We start from the raw sequence: 19,872 nt of genomic DNA, 5'->3' as shown, positions 1-19,872 counted from the left end.
CATTTCCATCTTTGTTTTGTTTTATTTTGGTTTTGGTTTTTGGGTCACACCCGGCAGCGCTCAGGTGTTCCTCCTGGCTCTATGCTCAGAAATAGCTCCTGGCAGGCTCAGGGAGCCATATGGGATGCCGGGATTTGAACCACTGACCTGCATGCAAGGCAAACACTTTACCTCCATGCTATCTCTCCGGCCCCAGTTCCATCTTTTTTCTTACTCTCTGGGAAGATATTTAGGAAGATATTTATACAACTACCATTAACTTTTTGTTGTTGTTTTTTTACTTTCTATTTTGATAGTCCTAGAATACGTACTAATAATAATTATCCATTTACGTTGAGAGAACGTTGAAATTGAGAATTTATTTAAATTTTATATATCTTTAAAAGACTCATGGTAATAAAGAAACCCTAGGGTCTGAAACAATAGTACAGTGGGTAGGGCATTTGCTTTACACAAAGATGGCTGATCTGGATTTGCTTCCTGCCAACCCACATGGTTCTCACGAATTCCCCAGAGTAATTCTAGAGTGTAGAGACAGGAGTAACCCCTGAGCATCTCTGTTATACCCTCTCCCAAATAGAAATTCTAAAAATATAAATGAGGACTGTATAGAATCTAGAAATCCTATGATTTTTGGAATGGAGTGCTCTCTCAATTAAGAATGGAAAAGCAGAAACTGTATAGGAAATGTGTGTATGGGAAAGATACATTTAGAATAATTATTTGCAGATTGAGGCAGACAGTGACAAGACACAAAGTAACACCAGGAAGACATGAAAGAGAAGAAACACTTTCTACTAATATGTTTCCAAGTGACCATGAATAAAACTTTTTCAAGATATCTTACAGGGCTGGAGCCTAAAGGGAAGATATTGAGCACATGAGCAGTGGGTCATCCGACCCTCTAGCCAGCAGAGGCCCCTGGGCCCTTCATGCACCATTTGGGAGGCCCCTCTTTGAAAAATAAAGACATTCTGACATCTTCAAATGTACTACTAACAAGAGAAGTTCAACTCAGAGCAACAACACATTCCTTTAAAGCAGTCAGAGTAACAAAATTAAAAAGAGCAGTTTTGGGGCTGGAGAGATGGCATGGAGGGCGTTTGCCTTGCATGCAAAAGGACAGTGGTTCAAATCCCAGCATGCAGTGCATGAAGGGCCCAGGGGCCTGCTGGCTATAGGGGTCGGATGACCCACTGCTTAGGTGCAGTGATGCAGTGACACTAGGAACCAGGGGTACAAAGACATTTAGCAGGGCATTGGACAAGGCTCAATATCTTCCCTTTAGGCTCCAGCCCTGTAAGATATCTTGAAAAAGTTTTATTCATGGTCACAGAGGTAGGCTATTTGCCTTGCAGGCAGTCAATCCAGGACAGACGGTGGTTCAAGTCCCGGCATCCCATATGGTCCCCCATGCCTGCCTGGAGTGATTTCTGAGCACAGAGCCAGGAGTAACCCCTGAGTGCCACCGGGTTTGAGCCCCCCCAAAAATAGAGGATTGCAGAGATAGTAAGCAGGCAGGGCACTTGCCTTGCATGTGGCCAATCCAGATCTATCACCAGCACTCCATATGGTAACCAGATCTCTGTGAGAAGTGATCCTTGAGCACCATTAAGAGTGACCCAAACCAAAACTGAAACAAAACAAATTTCAAATAAAAATATTTCAAAAGGAACAGACACGTATTATTCATTGACCACTGAACTTCTGCCATTAATTTTATCATATACCTGGCCTCACATATAAATGCATGCACATTGATACTTTATTTAATTTATCTTTTAGCATTTAAAAATTAAGTTAGCAAATGTCTTTTTAATCTGGCATTATTTTCAACTCAGGAGGCTCCCTCAAGTGTCTCTAGGAACATTCATGCCCTCACTATCTAGGGAAAATACTTTTATTCTTTAATTAATTAATTAATTAATTAATTAATTGTAAAAGACATCTAGAATTTCTCAGGACTTACTCTTGGCTCTGTGTTCCAGGATCAGTTCTGGAGGGGCTTAAGGAATCATAGGTAGTGCAGGGATAGACATGGGTTGACTGTGTATAAGACTAGTGTCTTACTTGCTGGTCTATCTCTCTGACTCTCTTTAATGAATTTTTAAAAATATATTGAAGCACCATGAAGATAAACATGTTAGTACTTGGGTTTCAGTCACAAAAAGTATATCCCCCTTCATCAGTATAACCTTCCTGCCACCAGTGCCCCCCATGTCCCTCCTCCCTATCCCCCTGCCTGTCTTTGAGACAGGCATTCTATTTCTCTCACTCACTACTGTCATGATAGTTGTCAGTGTAGTTATTTCTCTAACTGAACTCACCACTTTTTGTGGTAAGCTTCATACTGTGGGCCAGTTCTTCCGTCCCTCATCTCTGTTGTCTCTAGGTATTATTGCCATACTGTCTTTTATTTTTCTTAACTCCCACAGATGAGTGAGACTATCCTGTGTCTTTCTCTTCCTCTGACTTATTTTACTTAGCCTAATAGTTTCCATGTCCATCCATGATGTATAGGAAAATTTTATGACTTCATTTTTCTGGATGGCTGCATAGTATTCCATTGTATATATGTACCACGAAAAAGCTCCTTTAATTCCTAGGAGATAGGTTAAAGAGTTGAAGCATGTATTTTGTATGTGATAGGTTCTAGATTTAATCCCTGGCATAGGAAGGTCATTCAGTGTGGCACCCAAAAGAAAATATAAGAAAGAGGAATACTTAATGGATTGGGGTTTTGGCATTGGGTAGGTGAAAACTGGTTGGATTTTTGGATATATTTGATGGAATTTAGAATGTAAAAGAGGGAAAAATCAAACTTTATCAAAGAAACAAGAACTGCTATTTACTGAAACAAGTTTGGATAATGGTAGATCAGGACTTGACTTTTGAATATGTTTAAGATGCCTGTTAGATAGTTATTTAGATGGGGTGGTCAGGGGGATAATTGTGTATGTATATGTTTAGAGTGCAGAGCAGTGGTCTAGGTTCGAGGTATGAATTACCAGAATGTTGAACTCAGTTATACTGATAAATGACCAGAACCTTGAGAGGAAAGTTATTTAAATCATAAAAATAAAATTTAAACTTTGGGTATAATTTTAGATTGATAAGAATCTTGAAGAGATTGCAGAGTGTTTTTATGTTCTCTTCATCCACTTCTTCCCAATTTAATATCTTACATCTAACCATGATCTGATTACCAAAGCTCTTCTTGCATCTAGTCCATGATCTGCTTATCCAAACTAAAATACTAGCACTGGTTATGTTCATTTTAACTAAAATCTAGTCTTCTTACTGTCACTAGCTTAAACTATTTAAAACATAATTTTGGAGGTTTTTTTTTTTTTTTTAAGTTTAAAAGTATTGTGAACCAGCTATAAAATATCTGCTTTTTTATTCTTTCTGTATAGAACTAATGGCCGATGATTAAGTCAACATGGCAACTATGATTCCACCAGTGAAACTGAAATGGCTTGAACACCTGAATAGCACATGGATCACAGAGGACAGCGAATCCATTGCCACAAGGGAGGGAGTTTCAGTGCTGTATTCCAAGTTAGTTAGCAATAAGGAAGTAATACCTTTGCCCCAACAAGTTTTGTGCCTCAAAGGACCACAATTGCCAGACTTTGAACGCGAGTCTCTTTCAAGCGATGAGCAGGACCACTATTTGGATGCTCTTCTTAGCAGCCAGTTAGCATTAGCAAAGATGGTATGTTCCGATTCCCCGTTTGCTGGAGCACTTCGAAAAAGACTACTTGTCCTCCAACGTGTCTTTTATGCACTTTCTAATAAATATCATGACAAGGGAAAAGTGAAACAACAACAGCATTCTCCAGAGAGCAGCTGTGGTTCAGCAGATGTCCATTCCGTTAGTGAACGGCCCCGCTCCAGCACTGATGCACTTATAGAAATGGGTGTTCGAACTGGTCTGAGCTTATTATTTGCACTTCTAAGGCAAAGCTGGATGATGCCTGTGTCAGGATCTGGTCTCAGTCTTTGCAACGATGTTATTCACACTGCAATTGAAGTTGTGAGCTCTTTGCCACCACTGTCTTTGGCAAATGAAAGCAAGATTCCACCAATGGGCTTGGACTGCTTATCACAAGTAACAACCTTTCTTAAAGGAGTAACTATTCCCAACTCAGGGGCTGACACTTTAGGTCGTAGATTAGCTTCCGAGTTGCTGCTTGGTTTAGCAGCTCAGCGAGGCTCTTTACGGTATCTTCTTGAGTGGATAGAAATGGCTTTGGGGGCTTCAGCAGTTGTCAATTCTATGGAGAAAAGCAAACTACTATCAAGCCAGGAAGGAATGATCAGCTTTGACTGCTTCATGACTATATTAATGCAGATGCGGCGTTCTTTGGTATGTATTGTAAATCTCAACTTGCAACTTACTTGACATTTTGGGAAAAGTCTGTATAGATTTTAAAGAATTGGTGATCATGGTGAATGATACAAATGATTTTTTGTACAGGCCATACATGTAGATAAAAATATGTAATTTAAAGATAGGTTAATTGGTGCAGTATTAAGATCACTGAATCATGGATCAATAAACCCATGTATAATATGAGAAGAGTCATCTAAGGATTGTGAAAGCCTTTTGAAAACAATGACTTTCAAAACATATACTCAGTTTTTATTAAGCATTAACAAATGCTATATCTTTTTCTAGACCCAGGGGATACAGCAAAGAGTTCATTTTTGCCCCATGAAACTAGCAGCCTATCCTGGAGTCAGATACTAAATTTAATTCAGATATTTTTTATTTAATTCAGTGAACTCTAAGATTTAAAACAAGGAAAAGAGAACAAAAAAGTAATTTATTTAATTAATATTTAATTCAGAGAATTAAAAGAAGGAGGTAAAAGAAAACAAGAAATAATATTATAAGGGCAGAGATTGGAAAGGGGAAAGTTAGCTAGTTTAGTTACTGTTATTAAAGCAGGCATCTTATTTATGACATGGAAGCAAGCATAAATGGTGTCCTGAATTAGCTGGAAATTTATAGAAAGACTTTGTTACTGAAGGAAATTGATTACTTACATATCATAATGAACTAAAGCTACCATTTTAAAGGATGAATGGTAAAATAAAGTTCAGTATAATACATTTAAAGCCTTATTTGGGGACAGAGATTGTATTAGAGGAGAAGGGTTACCCACTTACCCACTCTGATTTGATCCCCAGTACCTGATATGTCCCCTGACACTGCCAGGAGTGATTCCTGAGCACAGAGCCAGGAATCACTGACCACAGTTAGGTGAAGCTCAAAACAAATTAATCAACAACAACAAAAAGAAGTAGTAAGTCTTAAATGTAATGTCTTTGTGAAAACCAAGAACAGAAATTTCAAGAAGTTGAGATTAAGAAGATGAGTCAAAGAAGTTAATGCTTTACATGTGAGAGGCCTAGGTTCAATTCCTGCATTACATGGTACCCTGAGCAATGCCACTTCATTCAAGTAAGAAGATAAATTTAGGGAACGGGGGTTGGCTCAGACATTTAAAGCCTGGCAAAAATGAGGCCCTGTGTTCAAACCGTGGTGCTGTCCAGATTTATTTAAGCAGATCTAACAGTTCTGCTCTTTAGATCCCTGGAGGGCAAAGGGCCAGAGATAACTCATTGCCTCCAGAAGCTCTGATGGTACTAAAGAGATAGTACAGGGGGTCAAGGTGCTTGCCTTGCATGCCGCTAACTCAGCATCATATATGGTTCCTTGACCTGTGGTCACTCTAGAGCACAGAGTCAGAAATAGTGGTAAAGTAAATCAACCCCCACCTCCTTTCAAAAAAAAAAAACAACAAAAAAACCCAAACCTCCCATGGTTAGTGTTAGGCTGTTGGTGCACTCACCAATCTTGAAAGCCCGAATATATATATATATATACACACACATATACATAATGACATTAAAAACTGATTTAATTTTATTTGAGTTTCATTGGTGATTTTTGCATCCTTTATGAAATGCCTGTCAATCTACTTAAAATAACCAAAAATGCCACTTGTAAATTATTTGTGTGTCTTTTTTCTTTTTCCTTTTGATCAAGTGTAGAACACTATTGATATGTCTATTGTATTAAAAAAAAAAAACCAGTTAACTTGAATTTATTTTCAAACTAGTGCATATTCTCCTGGGGTTTGTTTTGTATTTGCAAACTGAATGATATATGCTTGTCAAATTTTTTGCAACTGATTTTATTATAAAAATACTTGGAGATGGGCCGGGCGGTGGCGCAAGAGGTAAGGTGCCTGCCTTGCCTGCGCTAGCCTTGGACGGACCGCGGTTCGATCCCCCGGCGTCCCATATGGTCCCCCAAGCCAGGAGCAACTTCTGAGCGCATAGCCAGGAGTAATCCCTGAGCGTCAAAGGGTGTGGCCCAAAAACCAAAAAAAAAAAAAAATACTTGGAGATTTTTTTTTATAATAATATTTGAAATTTTGAACTTCTTAATGTTAATAAAATTAAGCCCAGAGCCAAGCAAACAAATATGCAGGTTTTTATTTGCTCACAATATATAATTTTGGTAAGAGAACAGAGATCTATATACTTTGGGTATATTTTGGAATCCTCCTTGAAATGAAAACTAGACCTATAAAAGAACTACAGTGATTTGAGTAAGACTGGTGTGAGGGAACAACTGTGAAAGACATTTAGGCCTCTTTGTGTTTTCTCACTTAATATTAACCTACTCACTTTCATATACACTTATGTAATTTTACTGTCTTATTCTCAATGCATTAAGGTAACATTTTCTAAATATGCACTATTTTCAAATATGTAATGTCATTTAATGACCTCAAACTATGCATTTATGGTCACAGAAGCTATATTATTTTTCATTTTAGAATCTATTTTGTTTTGAAAAGATTTATTGTACAATATAGTTATGTGTTTATATACTTGCCTGTGACTTATTTCCTTTTTTTTCCCCTCAGTGCTGGCAAATGCACCCCAGGGTTTCATATATGCATGACAGGTCCTCTACTACTGAGCTATATCCCAACTTTTAATTTCTGTCTTAAACAAAATGCTAATTACCTTAAATCAAAAACCTTGTTCCCTCTAAATTCTAAATATTGCTCCTTAATGAGAAGGAAACTAGATTGCTTTCCTTAGATTGCTTTCCTTGCTTTTCTTATTCTAGAGAAAGCTCTGAGGACTGGAGGGCCTTTTGGAGTAAGCAGTGCCAGGAGTTTTACCCCATCCTCTCCCTCATAGCACTTCTGGGCATGTTCCCCAAATAAAATATTCACAGTAAATATGAATATATTGACTTTTTGGTATAGTGTGTTTAATCTTTTTCAAACACTTTGTTAACTAATCCTCATCATCTTGAGTCTATCTGCAAGGTCCTTTCTTCGTTCCTTCATTTCTTTGATTGCTCTGCCCCTTCCTTCCTTCCTTCCTTCCTTCCTTCCTTCCTTCCTTCCTTCCTTCCTTCCTTCCTTCCTTCCTTCCTCCCTCCCTCCCTCCCTCCCTCCCTCTCTCTCTTTTCTTTCTTTCTCTCTTTTCTTTCTTTCTTTCTTTCTTTCTTTCTTTCTTTCTTTCTTTCTTTCTTTCTTTCTTTCTTTCTTTCTTTCTTTCTTTCTTTCTTTCTTTCTTTCTTTCTTTCTTTCTTTCTTTCTTTCTTTCTTTTCTTTTCTTTCTTTCTTCTCTCTGCCTTTCTTGCTTGCTTTCTTCTTGCTTTCTTGCTTTCTTGCTTTCTTTGCTTTCTCTCTCTCTTCTTTCTTTCTTTCTTTCTTCTTTCTTTCTTTATTCTTTCTTTCTTTCTTTCTTTCTTTCTTTCTTTCTTTCTTTCTTTCTTTCTTCCTTTTTCTTTCTTTCTTTCTTTCTTCTTTCTATTCTTTCTTTCTTTTTCTTTCTTTCTTTCCTCTTTCTTTCTTTCTTTCTCTTTCTTTTTCTCTTTCTTTCTCTCTTTCCTTTCTTTCTCTCTTTCTTTCTCTCTTTCTTTCTTCTCTCTCTCTCTCTCTCTTTCTTCTTTCTTTCTTTCTTTTCTTTCTTTCTCTCTTCTTTCTTTCTTTCTTTCTTTCTTTCTTTCTTTCTTTCTTTTTCTTTCTTTCTCTTTCTTTCTTTCTTCCTTCCTTCCTTCCTTCCTTCCTTCCTTTCTTTCTTTCTTTCTTTCTTTCCTTCCCTTCCCTTCCCTTCCCTCCCCTCCTTCCCCTCCCTCCTTCCTTCCTTCCTTCCTTCCTCCCTTCCTTCCTTCCTTCCTTCCTTCCTTCCTCCCTTTCTCCCTTCCTTCCTTCCTTCCTTTCTTTCTTTCTTTCTTTCTTTCTTTCTTTCTTTCTTTCTTTCTTTCTTTCTTTCTTTCTTTCTTTCTTTCTTTCTTTCTTTCTCTTTCCTCCCTCCGTCCCTCTCTCCCTCCCTCTCTCCCTCCCTCCATCCCTCCCTTCCTCCCTCCCTCCCTCCCTCCCTCCCTCCCTCCCTTTCTCCCTTTCTCCCTTTCTCCCTTCCTTCCTTCCTTCCTTCCTTCCTTCCTTCCTTCCTTCCTTCCTTCCTTCCTTCCTTCCTTCCTTCCTTCCTTCCTTCCTTCCTTCCTTCCTTCCTTCCTTCCTTCCCCTTTTTGTTTATGGGCCATACTGGTTTTGCTTAGAGCTTATTTCTGGCTCTGTACTCAGGAATCACTCCTAGCAGCTCAGGGACCATATGGGATGCTGGGGGTTTAACAGGATGGGTTGCATGCAAGGCAAATGCCCTACCTTTTGTTCTCTTACTCTGGCCCCAGAAATGCCTCCTCTTAACCACTGCCATCACTCATATCTTTTAAATGTGTTTGAGTAAAAGCATACTAGATACTCATTCACTTTTCTTTAAATAAAGAGGAGTATGCCAGAATACATCTTTGAATTCTCTTTATTTTTGATCAGTATTTATTATTATTTATTTTGAGGCTACTCCCTGTGGTGTTAGGGACTATTCCTCTCTGTGCTCAGGAGTGACAGCTGGTGGTGCTTGAGAGATCAAATGTATGGAGAATTATACATAAATATGCTGCATTCAAGGCAGCACCTTAACTCTGTACTTTCAGGTAACTATTAACCTCTAGATTAAAAAGATGAATAAGCTTTGTAGTGTTCCTTTGTAGTGTTCTTGACCTCAGCATGGACTTCAAATTAATGATAAATGTCTGATAGAGATCTGTATAGGGAGGAGGTAATGGATACTGGTAGAGGGTGGAGGGGAAGGGACAAGAAATGCCACATTGAAGAATGATCTCTGATCTTAGATGAAAAGTAGAACACATTTTCAATGGTTTAGCTGAGTTGGAGCGATAGCACCGTAGGTATGTTTTTTGTTTTGTTTTGTTTTGTTTTGTTGTTTTTTGGGGGCCACACCCGGTCACACTCAGGGATTACTCCTGCTTATGTGCTCAGAAATTGCTCCTGACTTGGGGGACCATATGGGATGCCGGGGGATCGAACCACGATTTATCCTAGGCTAGCGCATGCAAGGCAGACGCCTTACGCCCTGAGCCACCGCTTCAGCCCAGCACTGTGAATATGGTGTTTGCCTTGCATGTGGTTCAATCCCTGGCATTCCATATAGTTCCCCCAAACCTGCCAAAGTGATTTCTGAGTGCAGAGCCATGAGTAACATCTGAGTGCCACTAAGCGCAGCCCCAAAACAAACAAAAAAGAAAAGTTAATAGTTGAGATGACCATAATTCACAAGATGTTGAAATATGGGAAAACAAGCCCCGGGATCTATGGAGTAGAGTAAGATGAAGCTACCAAGCTGTCTTCATTGCTGAGGTGTTTGGGGACTGAGTCCTATGGACAGTGGCAGTCATTGCAACAGTTTTTGTTTTGTTCTTGGACCTCATATGGTTTAGATTTGGTGCTAGGCATTGAATCTGGGCCTCTTACATGCACTGCAGCTGTTTGAACTTTTACATCACATGTGTTCCTCTCAGCCTCATCAGGGGTGTCTTGTGAACACAGAGCCAGGAATAAGCTCTGAGCACCACTGGGTGTGTGACCCAATAATAAAAACAAAATAGACAACATAAATTAGGACTATAGAATTGCATTTTCACCTGGGTGTGTTACCCAGCTTATAATGGAATTTGAGGAGTCAAAGTATTTGACACTGCAGCACTTTCTATGTCTGGACCCAGTTAATGCTCAGCTTCCAGTGTGATTTTAGACATGCAAGTTACCTTTGTTTTTTTTTTTGTTTTTTGTTTTTTGGGCCACACCCTGTGACGCTCAGGGGTTACTCCTGGCTATGCGCTCAGAAGTTGCTCCTGGCTTCTTGGGGGACCATATGGGACGCCGGGGGATCGAACCGAGGTCCGTCCTAGTCTAGCGCCGGCAAGGCAGGCACCTTACCTCCAGCGCCACCGCCCGGCCCCGCAAGTTACCTTTGTAAATCTTACTTAAATCTTATGATTCCATGTCAGAGCCCCAAACAAAAGCATTGGCAGCTCTTGGAAGCTGTTAGAAATGCAAAATCGGGCCCGGAGAGATAGCACAGCGGCGTTTGCCTTGCAAGCAGCCCATCCAGGACCAAAGGTGGTTGGTTCGAATCCCGGTGTCCCATATGGTCCCCCGTGCCTGCCAGGAGCTATTTCTGAGCAGACAGCGAGGAGTAACCCCTGAGCACCGCCGGGTGTGGCCCAAAAAACCAAAAAAAAAAAAAAAAAAAAAAAAAAAAAAAAAAGAAATGCAAAATCTCAGGCCCCCACCACTATTTCCTGAGTGAAAGTCTGTATTTTTAAGGTAATCATCAGATAATACATGTGTCCATGTTAATTTCTGAAAAGTATTACTCTAAATAAAGGAAAAGAAAATGTGATGTGTCAGCAGCAAATTAGCACTTGATTCAACAATAAATCAAATAGCTAACATATGCCTCTCTTTACAGTAAATCTACTTTATTTCATTGGTGTCATTGGAAGCCTCAACTTTGAGCAATTGGTTTTACCAATTTACAAAATGTGCTATTGATATAAATAGTACTTGAGTTCCTATGACTTATTTCTAGTCGTAAAAAAATCACTAAGTTTCTAAGATCCCAAGACCTCATTATAGTTACTAAAATATTTGTATTCATTTGCCTTCCATACTGCTTATTTCAATTTAGTGTGTCTAATGCCTGTGCAGCTCAAGGCTGGCTGGCCCCAGCACTAGAGGATTCCCTTCAATCACACAGAGTGATTAGTCACTGATTAGGACAGTTCAAAACTGGTGGCCCACCTTGGGGATGGAGGAGGAAGCTGCAATACCCAGAGAAAACTCATGTAGACAGGAAGAGACTGTGCCAATGACTCTGACATGGGCCAAGCTGGGAGTTGATTATTTTTATTAACAGTTGTAATAAATAGTAGTTGAGTGAAATGATTTTTTTGAAGACCTGTTATTAATCAGTATTATGTTAATGGAAATTAGTTGAACTTTTAAAAATCACAATTTTAGAGTTAAATGGAATTGTAAAGGGCAGCTAGATTAATCTTTCCACCATTATGAAGGGCATATTTTTTATGCTTATCTGTCTTTTTATGTCATCTACAAAAATTTTAGATGCCATAACTTTTGAAATAAAGTCAGGATTTTAGGATTATAAATCCATAATAGAGCTGACTTAAGATATAGAAATTTGAACTGGAGAGATACTACTGCTACTTGTCTTTTATGTGGGTTACTCTGATTCAATCACTAGCATGCCATATGATTCCCCCAAGTAGTGCCATGAGTGATTCCTGAGCACAGAACCAGAAGTAGCCCCTAAGTACAGCTGGATGTGGCTCTATACCCCCATCTGACTCCAAAATACACAAGAAAACAAATTTGAGAGAGCATTGAGATCAAATTCATGTTCTGATTTGTTGGGTTTTTTTTCAGTGAGAATAAGATTTCTGGTAATAGATATTGAATCTTACAAAGTCTTAGTCTGAAGAGCTGCTGTAGTTCTTTGCTCTGCTTGGAAAGAGATGCTTGACTGACTTATGGGCAATTGGTAGTAAGATGTTCGCTGTCCTGTGCAGGGATGCTACTCAAGCTGCCTAGGTTCAAGTGCCTGTATTCTTGTGAGCAGGTGGCAGGGCAGCCCTAGTGCAGGAGACTATTTTCTGGGACTCCATTAATGAATATCGGCCACCCATAGAATGTGTCATTGGCAATATTCTATCTCCTAATCTGTTTCTGAAACCCTGTGACTCTTTCAGTCATAATAAAGTAGTTACTGAGGAATCTATCTCTTAAATTACTAATTTATGCTAAAGTTTTTTATTATGCTTTGTAAAAGTTGGTATTGTAACCTGTTAATTTTAATTAAATTTAATTAAAATTTTAATTTTAATTAAATTTAATGTCTATAATCATATAGACAGTTTCTTATATATTTTTGTGAACTAATTAAGTGATGATAATCCATGTATCTGTTTCCCAAATGCTACCGGAATGTTTTAAATCTAGGGTTCATCTGCTGATCGAAGTCAGTGGAGGGAACCTACAAGAACATCTGATGGCCTGTGTTCACTCTATGAGGCAGCTTTATGTCTCTTTGAAGAGGTATGTCTTTTATGTTTTCTTAAAATACCATAGCATGTATTTATCCTTTAAAATAATCTGCACAGTTTCTGGGAAGAATGCAAGCTGAAAATCACTTTCTACAAGAAAATGACTTCTAGAAAGATGCTAAGGTGTCTGTATTCAGGGGTAGGAATGAGACATACTCTTTAATCATTTTGAATTTTGTTATGTGCTAGCAACTTGAATTAAAATTATTTTTCATTAAATGGAACAGATTAAAAGCATATGGCTTACAAATTATTATTCGATAGCAGACCTGAGTTCAGTCTTTGGCATCCCATATGGTCCCACTGAGCACTGACAAGAGTGACCCCTGGGGCCCGGAGAGATAGCACAGCGGCGTTTGCCTTGCAAGCAGCCGATCCAGGACCAAAGGTGGTTGGTTTCGTAATCCCGGGTGTCCCATATGGTCCCCCGTGCCTGCCAGGAGCTATTTCTGAGCAGACAGCCAGGAGTAACCCCTGAGCACTGCCGGGTGTGGCCCCAAAACAAACAAACAAACAAAAAAAAAAAGAGTGACCCCTGAGCACTACTGGGTGTTACTCAGGAAAAAAAAAACCCAAAAAACCAAAAAAGGGACATTCCCATCAGCTTGATATTTGACATTCCCAGTTGACATTCCCACCAGCAATAAGTGAGGGCCCTTGTTCCATACTAACACAGGTAGTGGTTCTTTACGATGCCTACCAGTCTCTCTAGTATGAGGTATAGCTCATTGTTGTTTAATTTGCCATAATGATGCAGAACTTTTTTTTTTTTTTTTTTCAGATTCTCTTTGGTCATTTGTATTTCCTTTTTGAGCAAGTGTCTGTTCATCTCTTCTCTCCATTTTTTTGGGGGGTCACACCTGGCAGCGCTCAGGGGTTACTCATGGCTCTATGCTCAGAAATTGCTCCTGGCAGGCTCAGGGGACCATATGGGATGCAGGGATTCGAACCACGGACCTTCTGCATGAAAGGCAAACACCTTACCTCCATGCTATCTCTCCAGCCCCTTCTCTCCATATTTTGATGGGACTGCTGTTGTTTCTTGTATTTTGACCAGTACTTTATATATCTTGGATATTAACCTTTTATCAACTGAATTATGGGCATTTATTTTCTCCCTCTCTGGGTGTCATTGATTTTTGGTCATCATTTCCTTTGGGATGCAGGAGCTTCTAATTTAATTTATTTATCTTTGCTTCTCCTTGCTTGCTCATTGATGTTAACTCCTTAAACACGTGTCTAGTTTTAATGTCATGGAAAGTTTTATGTTTTCTTCAGTGTAACAGATTAATGTAGGTCTGAGATTGAGGAATTAATCTGTTTTCATTTGACTTTTGTATATGGTATTAGAAATTGGTCTGAATTCATTTATTTGTATGTGACTGATCAGTTTTTCCACCACTAGTTGAAGAGGTTTTCTTTACTCCACTTAATACTTTTTGGTCCTTTATCTAAGAAGCAAGTAATATGAAATAAACTTGTTTGTGTCTACCAAGGAGGCAGAGCAGCAAACTTGGGGTGGGAGGGTACCTGAGGTGGTAGGATTAGCAAAAGAAAAAAAAAAACTAACACATGCTTTAAGTCCTAATAAATAGGCAAAAGATAGTGTGGTATACAAATAGTTGGAAATCTTTAGTTGTGCTTATAGGGTATATGAAGTTAAAATAGCTTTTCTCTTTACTTAATTTTTTATGTCCAAAAAATTGAAATATAATGCCTGTTATTGGTATGGATACATTTGGAGGGTATTTTCATATAGAGCTGTTTCTTGGTTTTGGCTGCTGGAATGGCTTTCTTAAATCCTGTGCTTGGGGCTATTGAATGACATGAGAAGCTTGGATTTTTAAAAAGCAGTATTTAGTGCTGGGGAAATAGTGCATAGTGGTAAAGAACACTATCTAATATGTGTGAGGCCATACATTCCATCTCTGACACCTGTTCTCTTTTCCCCAGCACTCCTGGGTATTCACCACCCAGACTATTAAGAAAGGGGTCATTTTCCACATTATATCCACAATAAATGCAAATTAGACAGGATTTTTATGACTGTGTGTGTATGTATGGGTATGGAATTGATGGGAATTTCTACTATTTGAAGGGACAGTCTTTTGTATTTACCAGTGACAAAATTTATGGGAACACTGTTCTTTAAATCATAATATTATCATCATTTTGAAGGATATTTGTCCACTTTTGAGGTTCTTTTTTTACTAGAGAAGTAATAATATAATAGCCACTATATTCTTGAAAATGTCTTATGATGTGCCTTATGATGACTCAAAGGACTGGAGTGCAATCAGGGTCCCCATCTTCTATCACTGGTACCACATGGTTACCTAATTATTGCTGGGAGTGGCATCTGAGCTCTTAGAGAGTAGTAGCCATCAGGCCCATTTGTGCCCATCATCCCGACATATATAACAAGTAGGAAGAATCTAAATGTCCTCTTAAAGAAATGTGGTTAAGTGAATTGTAGTTTTTACATTAGATGGAATGTTACCTCTTCAAAGATAAAGAGTAAGTAGACTTGTCGAAAACTTTTCAAAGCATTTTGTATTGTATTTTATGTACCAATTGTGGTTATTTTAAATGGCATGTAAATAAAAAATCAGTGATGCTTTGTGTAGGCTCACTTTTTCTGTACTTTTACAATCATAAAATTAAGAAAATTTTGGTTGTGTGCCCCTCCCCCAATTTTGCCACTTTTATTTGTATCTTTTAGGGGTTAATTTTGCAGAAGTAAATAGTGGGGAGGAGAGAGATTTGGTACATTGGTGGTGGGAATGTTACGCTGATGAAGGGGGGTATACTCTACATGACTGAAACCCAACTACAATCATATTTGTAATCAAGGTGTTTAAAAATATTGATAAAAAAGAAGTAAATAGTCTATCAAATTTAGATTACATACATACATACATACATACACACACACACAAACACACACATATATATACCTATGTAGACTAAGGATGTCATGGACAGTTATATGTGTTTGATCCTAATAGGTTTGCAGAATGGCTTCTGATTACTCAAGAACATGTGCTAGCCCTGAGAGCATTCAGACTGGTGATGCTCCCCTTGTCTCAGAGACCTGTGAGGTCTATGTTTGGGGGAGCAACAGCAGTCATCAGCTGGTGGAAGGCACACAAGAGAAGATATTACAGCCCAAATTGGCTCCTAGTTTCTCTGACGCTCAGACGGTGAGTTCTTTTTCTCTTTATGAGTTGTTCAATGACAGGTCTTGCTCTAAATAATATTGTGTTAAAAAATGTAGGTGGTATAATTCACAATAGTGTTAAATTAATGTTTCAGGAATATACCACACCTACCACAAGAGTACCAGAATCTGTCACTATTGTCCTTAGGTCCGTCCCCCTTTTCTGCTCTTTGCAACATCCCCTCACTTGTTTTGATAAACCCAGACCCTCAGGGTCTTTCTTCTATAATTGGCCATTGTTTATTCCCTTCCTGTATTTCTCTATATCTTTATATCTACATGTGCATGGGATCATTTAGTATTGTCTTCCTCTATTCAACTCACTTTTCTTAGTATGTTACTGTCCAGTTTATCCTAGTTGTAATGTTACAGTATTTCATATTTTCTTAGAGTGGTATTTCATGTGCACATATATATAACATACTTTTCCTCCTCTCTTCTTAGGCTCTTGGGTTGCTTCCAGATCTTGGCTATTTTGGGGGTTAGTTCAGTAGTATCTAGGGTCTGCTCCTGGCTTTTTGCTCAGGGATCACCGCTGGCAGTGCTTGGGAGACCCTGTATGGTGCCAGAGAGCCAAACTGAGATGATTATAAGCAGGCTAGTAGTAGCCTATTTTTATTTTGGACCACACCCAGTGTTGTTCAGGTGTTACTCCCGGCCAATCGCTCAGAAATCACTCCTGGCTTGGGGGACCATATAAGACACTAGGGTATTGAACCCAGGTCTGTCTTCTGTCAGCCACGTGCAAGGCAAATGCCCTATCACTGCACCATTGCTCTGGCCCCTGAAAAGAGTTTTTAAAAGTGACTGGAAACTCTTGCTCATGTATTTTTTGTTTTGTTTTTGGACCACACCCATTTGATGCTCAGAGGTTACTCCTGGCTAAGCGCTCAGAAATTGCCCCTGGCTTGGGGGGACCATATGGGACGCTGGGGGATCAAACCGCGGTCCTTCCTTGGCTAGCGCTTGCAAGGCAGACACCTTACCTCTAGCGCTACCTCGCCGGCCCTGCTCGTGTATTTCTTATCTGTATTGTTTCTTAATACAGTGTATTGGTTGTTAATACTGGAAAAAAAAGTATTTTAGTCCTCCATTCTCTAAAAGTGTTTGTTTTGTTTTGTTTATTTTGTTTTTTTGCCTTCACCTGGTTCCCAAGAACTCAGATTGTGCAGTGGTCTGGAATCATCAATACAGGTTCGCAGATGCAATGGCAGATGCCCTCCCCTCTAGGCTGTCATCCATACCACCCTCCCTGGCAGCCCCACTCCCAACCACCCAGCCCCCCATCTCACTAGGACAGACACATTGTCAGAATCCTCTTGGGCCCAACAGGTGCTGCCGCCAGCATTGAGGCCTGATCATATAAGAAAAATACTACAGGCTAATATAAGGGCTGCAGAAAGGTCCAGGGGTGCCTGTCTGTTCACACCTGTGCATCAATCCCACCAGATTGGTCCTAGCCCTGCTCACTACCACCCGCCTAGAGGCCAAGGTGTCAGCCTCTGGTCTGCGAAGTATTTTTGTTTCAAAATATTAAATTGGTGTCTGGATTTTTAAAAATGAATTATGGTCACAAACTTACCTTCATATTAAACACAAATAGTAAATGAGACTAAGAATGAAATTGTCCTTTCATTGGATTAGCATATTGGTTTCATGATCTCTTTCATGTTTATCTAATAGCCCAACTAGAACTTTGTATTTGATTGTGATTTTTATTATAGCAACTTTTTCAAATGAATTTAAAAGGTATCGATATGCTTATTATTACTATAATGGACACTAGAGAATTTATACTCCTATAAACATCCTATGTTTTGCTTCAAAAGACTTTTTGAGTCTCTGATAAAACCAGCATTATTATACTTTGATTCCCACAGAAGCATTTCATATTTGTCGTTTTGTTTGCTTACAGATTGAAGCTGGACAATACTGCACTTTTGTCATTTCTACAGATGGCTCTGTGAGAGCTTGCGGTAAAGGCAGCTATGGTAGACTGGGCCTTGGAGATTCTAATAATCAATCTACTTTGAAAAAATTAACATTTGAGCCTCATAGGTCCATTAAAAAGGTTTCATCTTCTAAAGGATCGGATGGTCATACTTTAGCTTTTACAACAGAAGGAGAAGTCTTCAGTTGGGGAGATGGTGATTATGGGAAACTGGGACATGGAAATAGTTCAACACAGAAATATCCCAAGCTTATTCAAGGTCCTCTTCAGGGAAAGGTATGTGCTCTCTTTTTGGATTTGAAAATAACTAGAAGCACTGGTGCTATAATTCAATAGCTTTTCATTATTGTTTTCTTCTAATGTCTTCCTTCCATCTGCTTTAAAAATTCATTATTTACAAAAGAATTTTATATCATTTAATTTTGATTCTTATAGCAACCTTGTTAAAGGAGTTACTATCCTATTTTCACAGATAATGAAACATTACCATCTTTCAACAAGTATTTATTTAGCAACTTTCAAAAAGCCAGGCTGAATTTTAGCATTACTGAAAGTAGAGAACAAAACATAGAGGATCCTTGCTTATGGATCTTTATTTATTTATCTGTGAGATAATAAACACATGAATAATTTAATAGAAAATTTGAGTAATGTGATGGAAACTAACTTGATGAGGTCAGATATTAGCTATTGAGGTCAGAGGGGTCTGGAAATGAAATTTTAATAGTAATCTAAATATTTTTAGAGAAGCTAGTTAACTTGTCTTGCTCTTGATCACAAATAACAATCAGCATCACTAGAAGTAGACCTCAATCCTTTTTATTTCTATTTTCCTTTTTTGTAAGTGAAGTTACATTCTAAACTTAAAATTTATAAGTAATCAGATGAATTTTCATTGTAATCATGCATTTTAAAAATTGATTTTAAATATAAATATTTTAATCTTAAATTGAATATATTTTAATGTTATGTAAGAATTGCAAATTGGACAACATTCTTTCATTGCAAGTTATCCAATAGGGTTGACCATCAAATGAGTTAGACTTTATTACAACTTCAGTAATTTAATGGTCAGTGACTTCAAAGCAATGAACCTTGAAACACTGAGCTTTAGAACCTCAGGATATACTAAAATATAAAGATGGGGCTCTAAGAAATTTGAGACAAATACAGTTTAATGTTGTTTTTTCTAAACTTTTTGTCACCTTTGTTTTTTTTTATTCTGAATTAAAATTTCCATTATTTCTGTTTCTTTTATTATTTACATATTTATTTATTTATTTCAGTTTTGGGGCCATGCTTGACAGTGCTCTGGGCTTATTCCTGGCTCTGCACTCAGGGAATCTCTACTACTGGGGTTTAAGAGACCATATGGGATGCCAGGAATCAAACCTGGGTCTGCCACATGCAAGGCAAATGCTCTACGTGATATATTATCTCTCTGGCCCCTATTTCTGTTCCTTTTCATGTTTCATTTAAAATGGAAGCATTGCGAATTAAAAATATTTAACAGATACAAATTTCTTGATTTTGATTTTAAGTTTTGGATAATACCTAGCAGTGCTTGGGCCTTATTTCTGATTCTGTGTTCAGGGATCATTGAAGGGACCCTGTGTAGTTCGAGGAAAGAAACCAGTTTTGGCCACATGCAAGTCAAGTATCATAACCCCTGTAATATCTTCCTGGCTCAAAACTGTGTGTGTGTGTGTGTGTGTGTGTGTGTGTGTGTGTATAGCAAGAAGTGTGTGTTCAAAAGAGAACATAAGCTTCTCCAAAGTAGAAACAGGCAACTAAGAAAACTGACAAGCAAGTGAAGTATGTTCTATTCAAAAGAGAATAGGGCTTGAAGAACAAGTGACCCCTGATGCTTAATATTTTTAATTGAATCTAAATTTAAAAATTTTAAGTTGGGGCCAGAGAGATAGCATGGAGGTAAGGCGTTTGCCTTTCATGCAGGAGGTCATCAGTTCAAATCCCGGCGTCCCATATGGTCCCCCGTATCTGCCAGGAGCAATTTCTGAGCTTGGAGCCAGGAATAACCCCTAAGCACTGCCGGGTGTGACCCAAAAACCACAAAAAAATTTTTTTTAAGTTATATATATTTATATAAGTATATAAATATATTTATATAAGCATAAATATATTTATATAAGTATATAAATATTTATA

General features: G+C 38.4%; 1 protein-coding gene across 1 annotated transcript in view; it reads left to right on the top strand.

Moving 5' to 3' along the window:
* HERC1 (HECT and RLD domain containing E3 ubiquitin protein ligase family member 1) overlaps positions 1-19,872 on the top strand; it is a 223,057-nt gene that overhangs the window by 43,456 nt on the left and 159,729 nt on the right. Inside the window, exons 3-6 of the mRNA XM_049783985.1 lie at positions 3,417-4,372; positions 12,429-12,524; positions 15,541-15,735; positions 17,668-17,979. Of these exons, the coding sequence (XP_049639942.1) occupies positions 3,443-4,372; positions 12,429-12,524; positions 15,541-15,735; positions 17,668-17,979 (1,533 nt within the window). The 5' untranslated portion in view covers positions 3,417-3,442. The remainder of the gene's footprint in view (positions 1-3,416; positions 4,373-12,428; positions 12,525-15,540; positions 15,736-17,667; positions 17,980-19,872) is intronic.

The sequence above is a fragment of the Suncus etruscus genome, chromosome 1 (assembly GCF_024139225.1).
Source record: "Suncus etruscus isolate mSunEtr1 chromosome 1, mSunEtr1.pri.cur, whole genome shotgun sequence".
Lineage (NCBI taxonomy): Eukaryota > Metazoa > Chordata > Mammalia > Eulipotyphla > Soricidae > Suncus > Suncus etruscus.
This window is presented reverse-complemented; position numbering and strand designations above follow the sequence as displayed.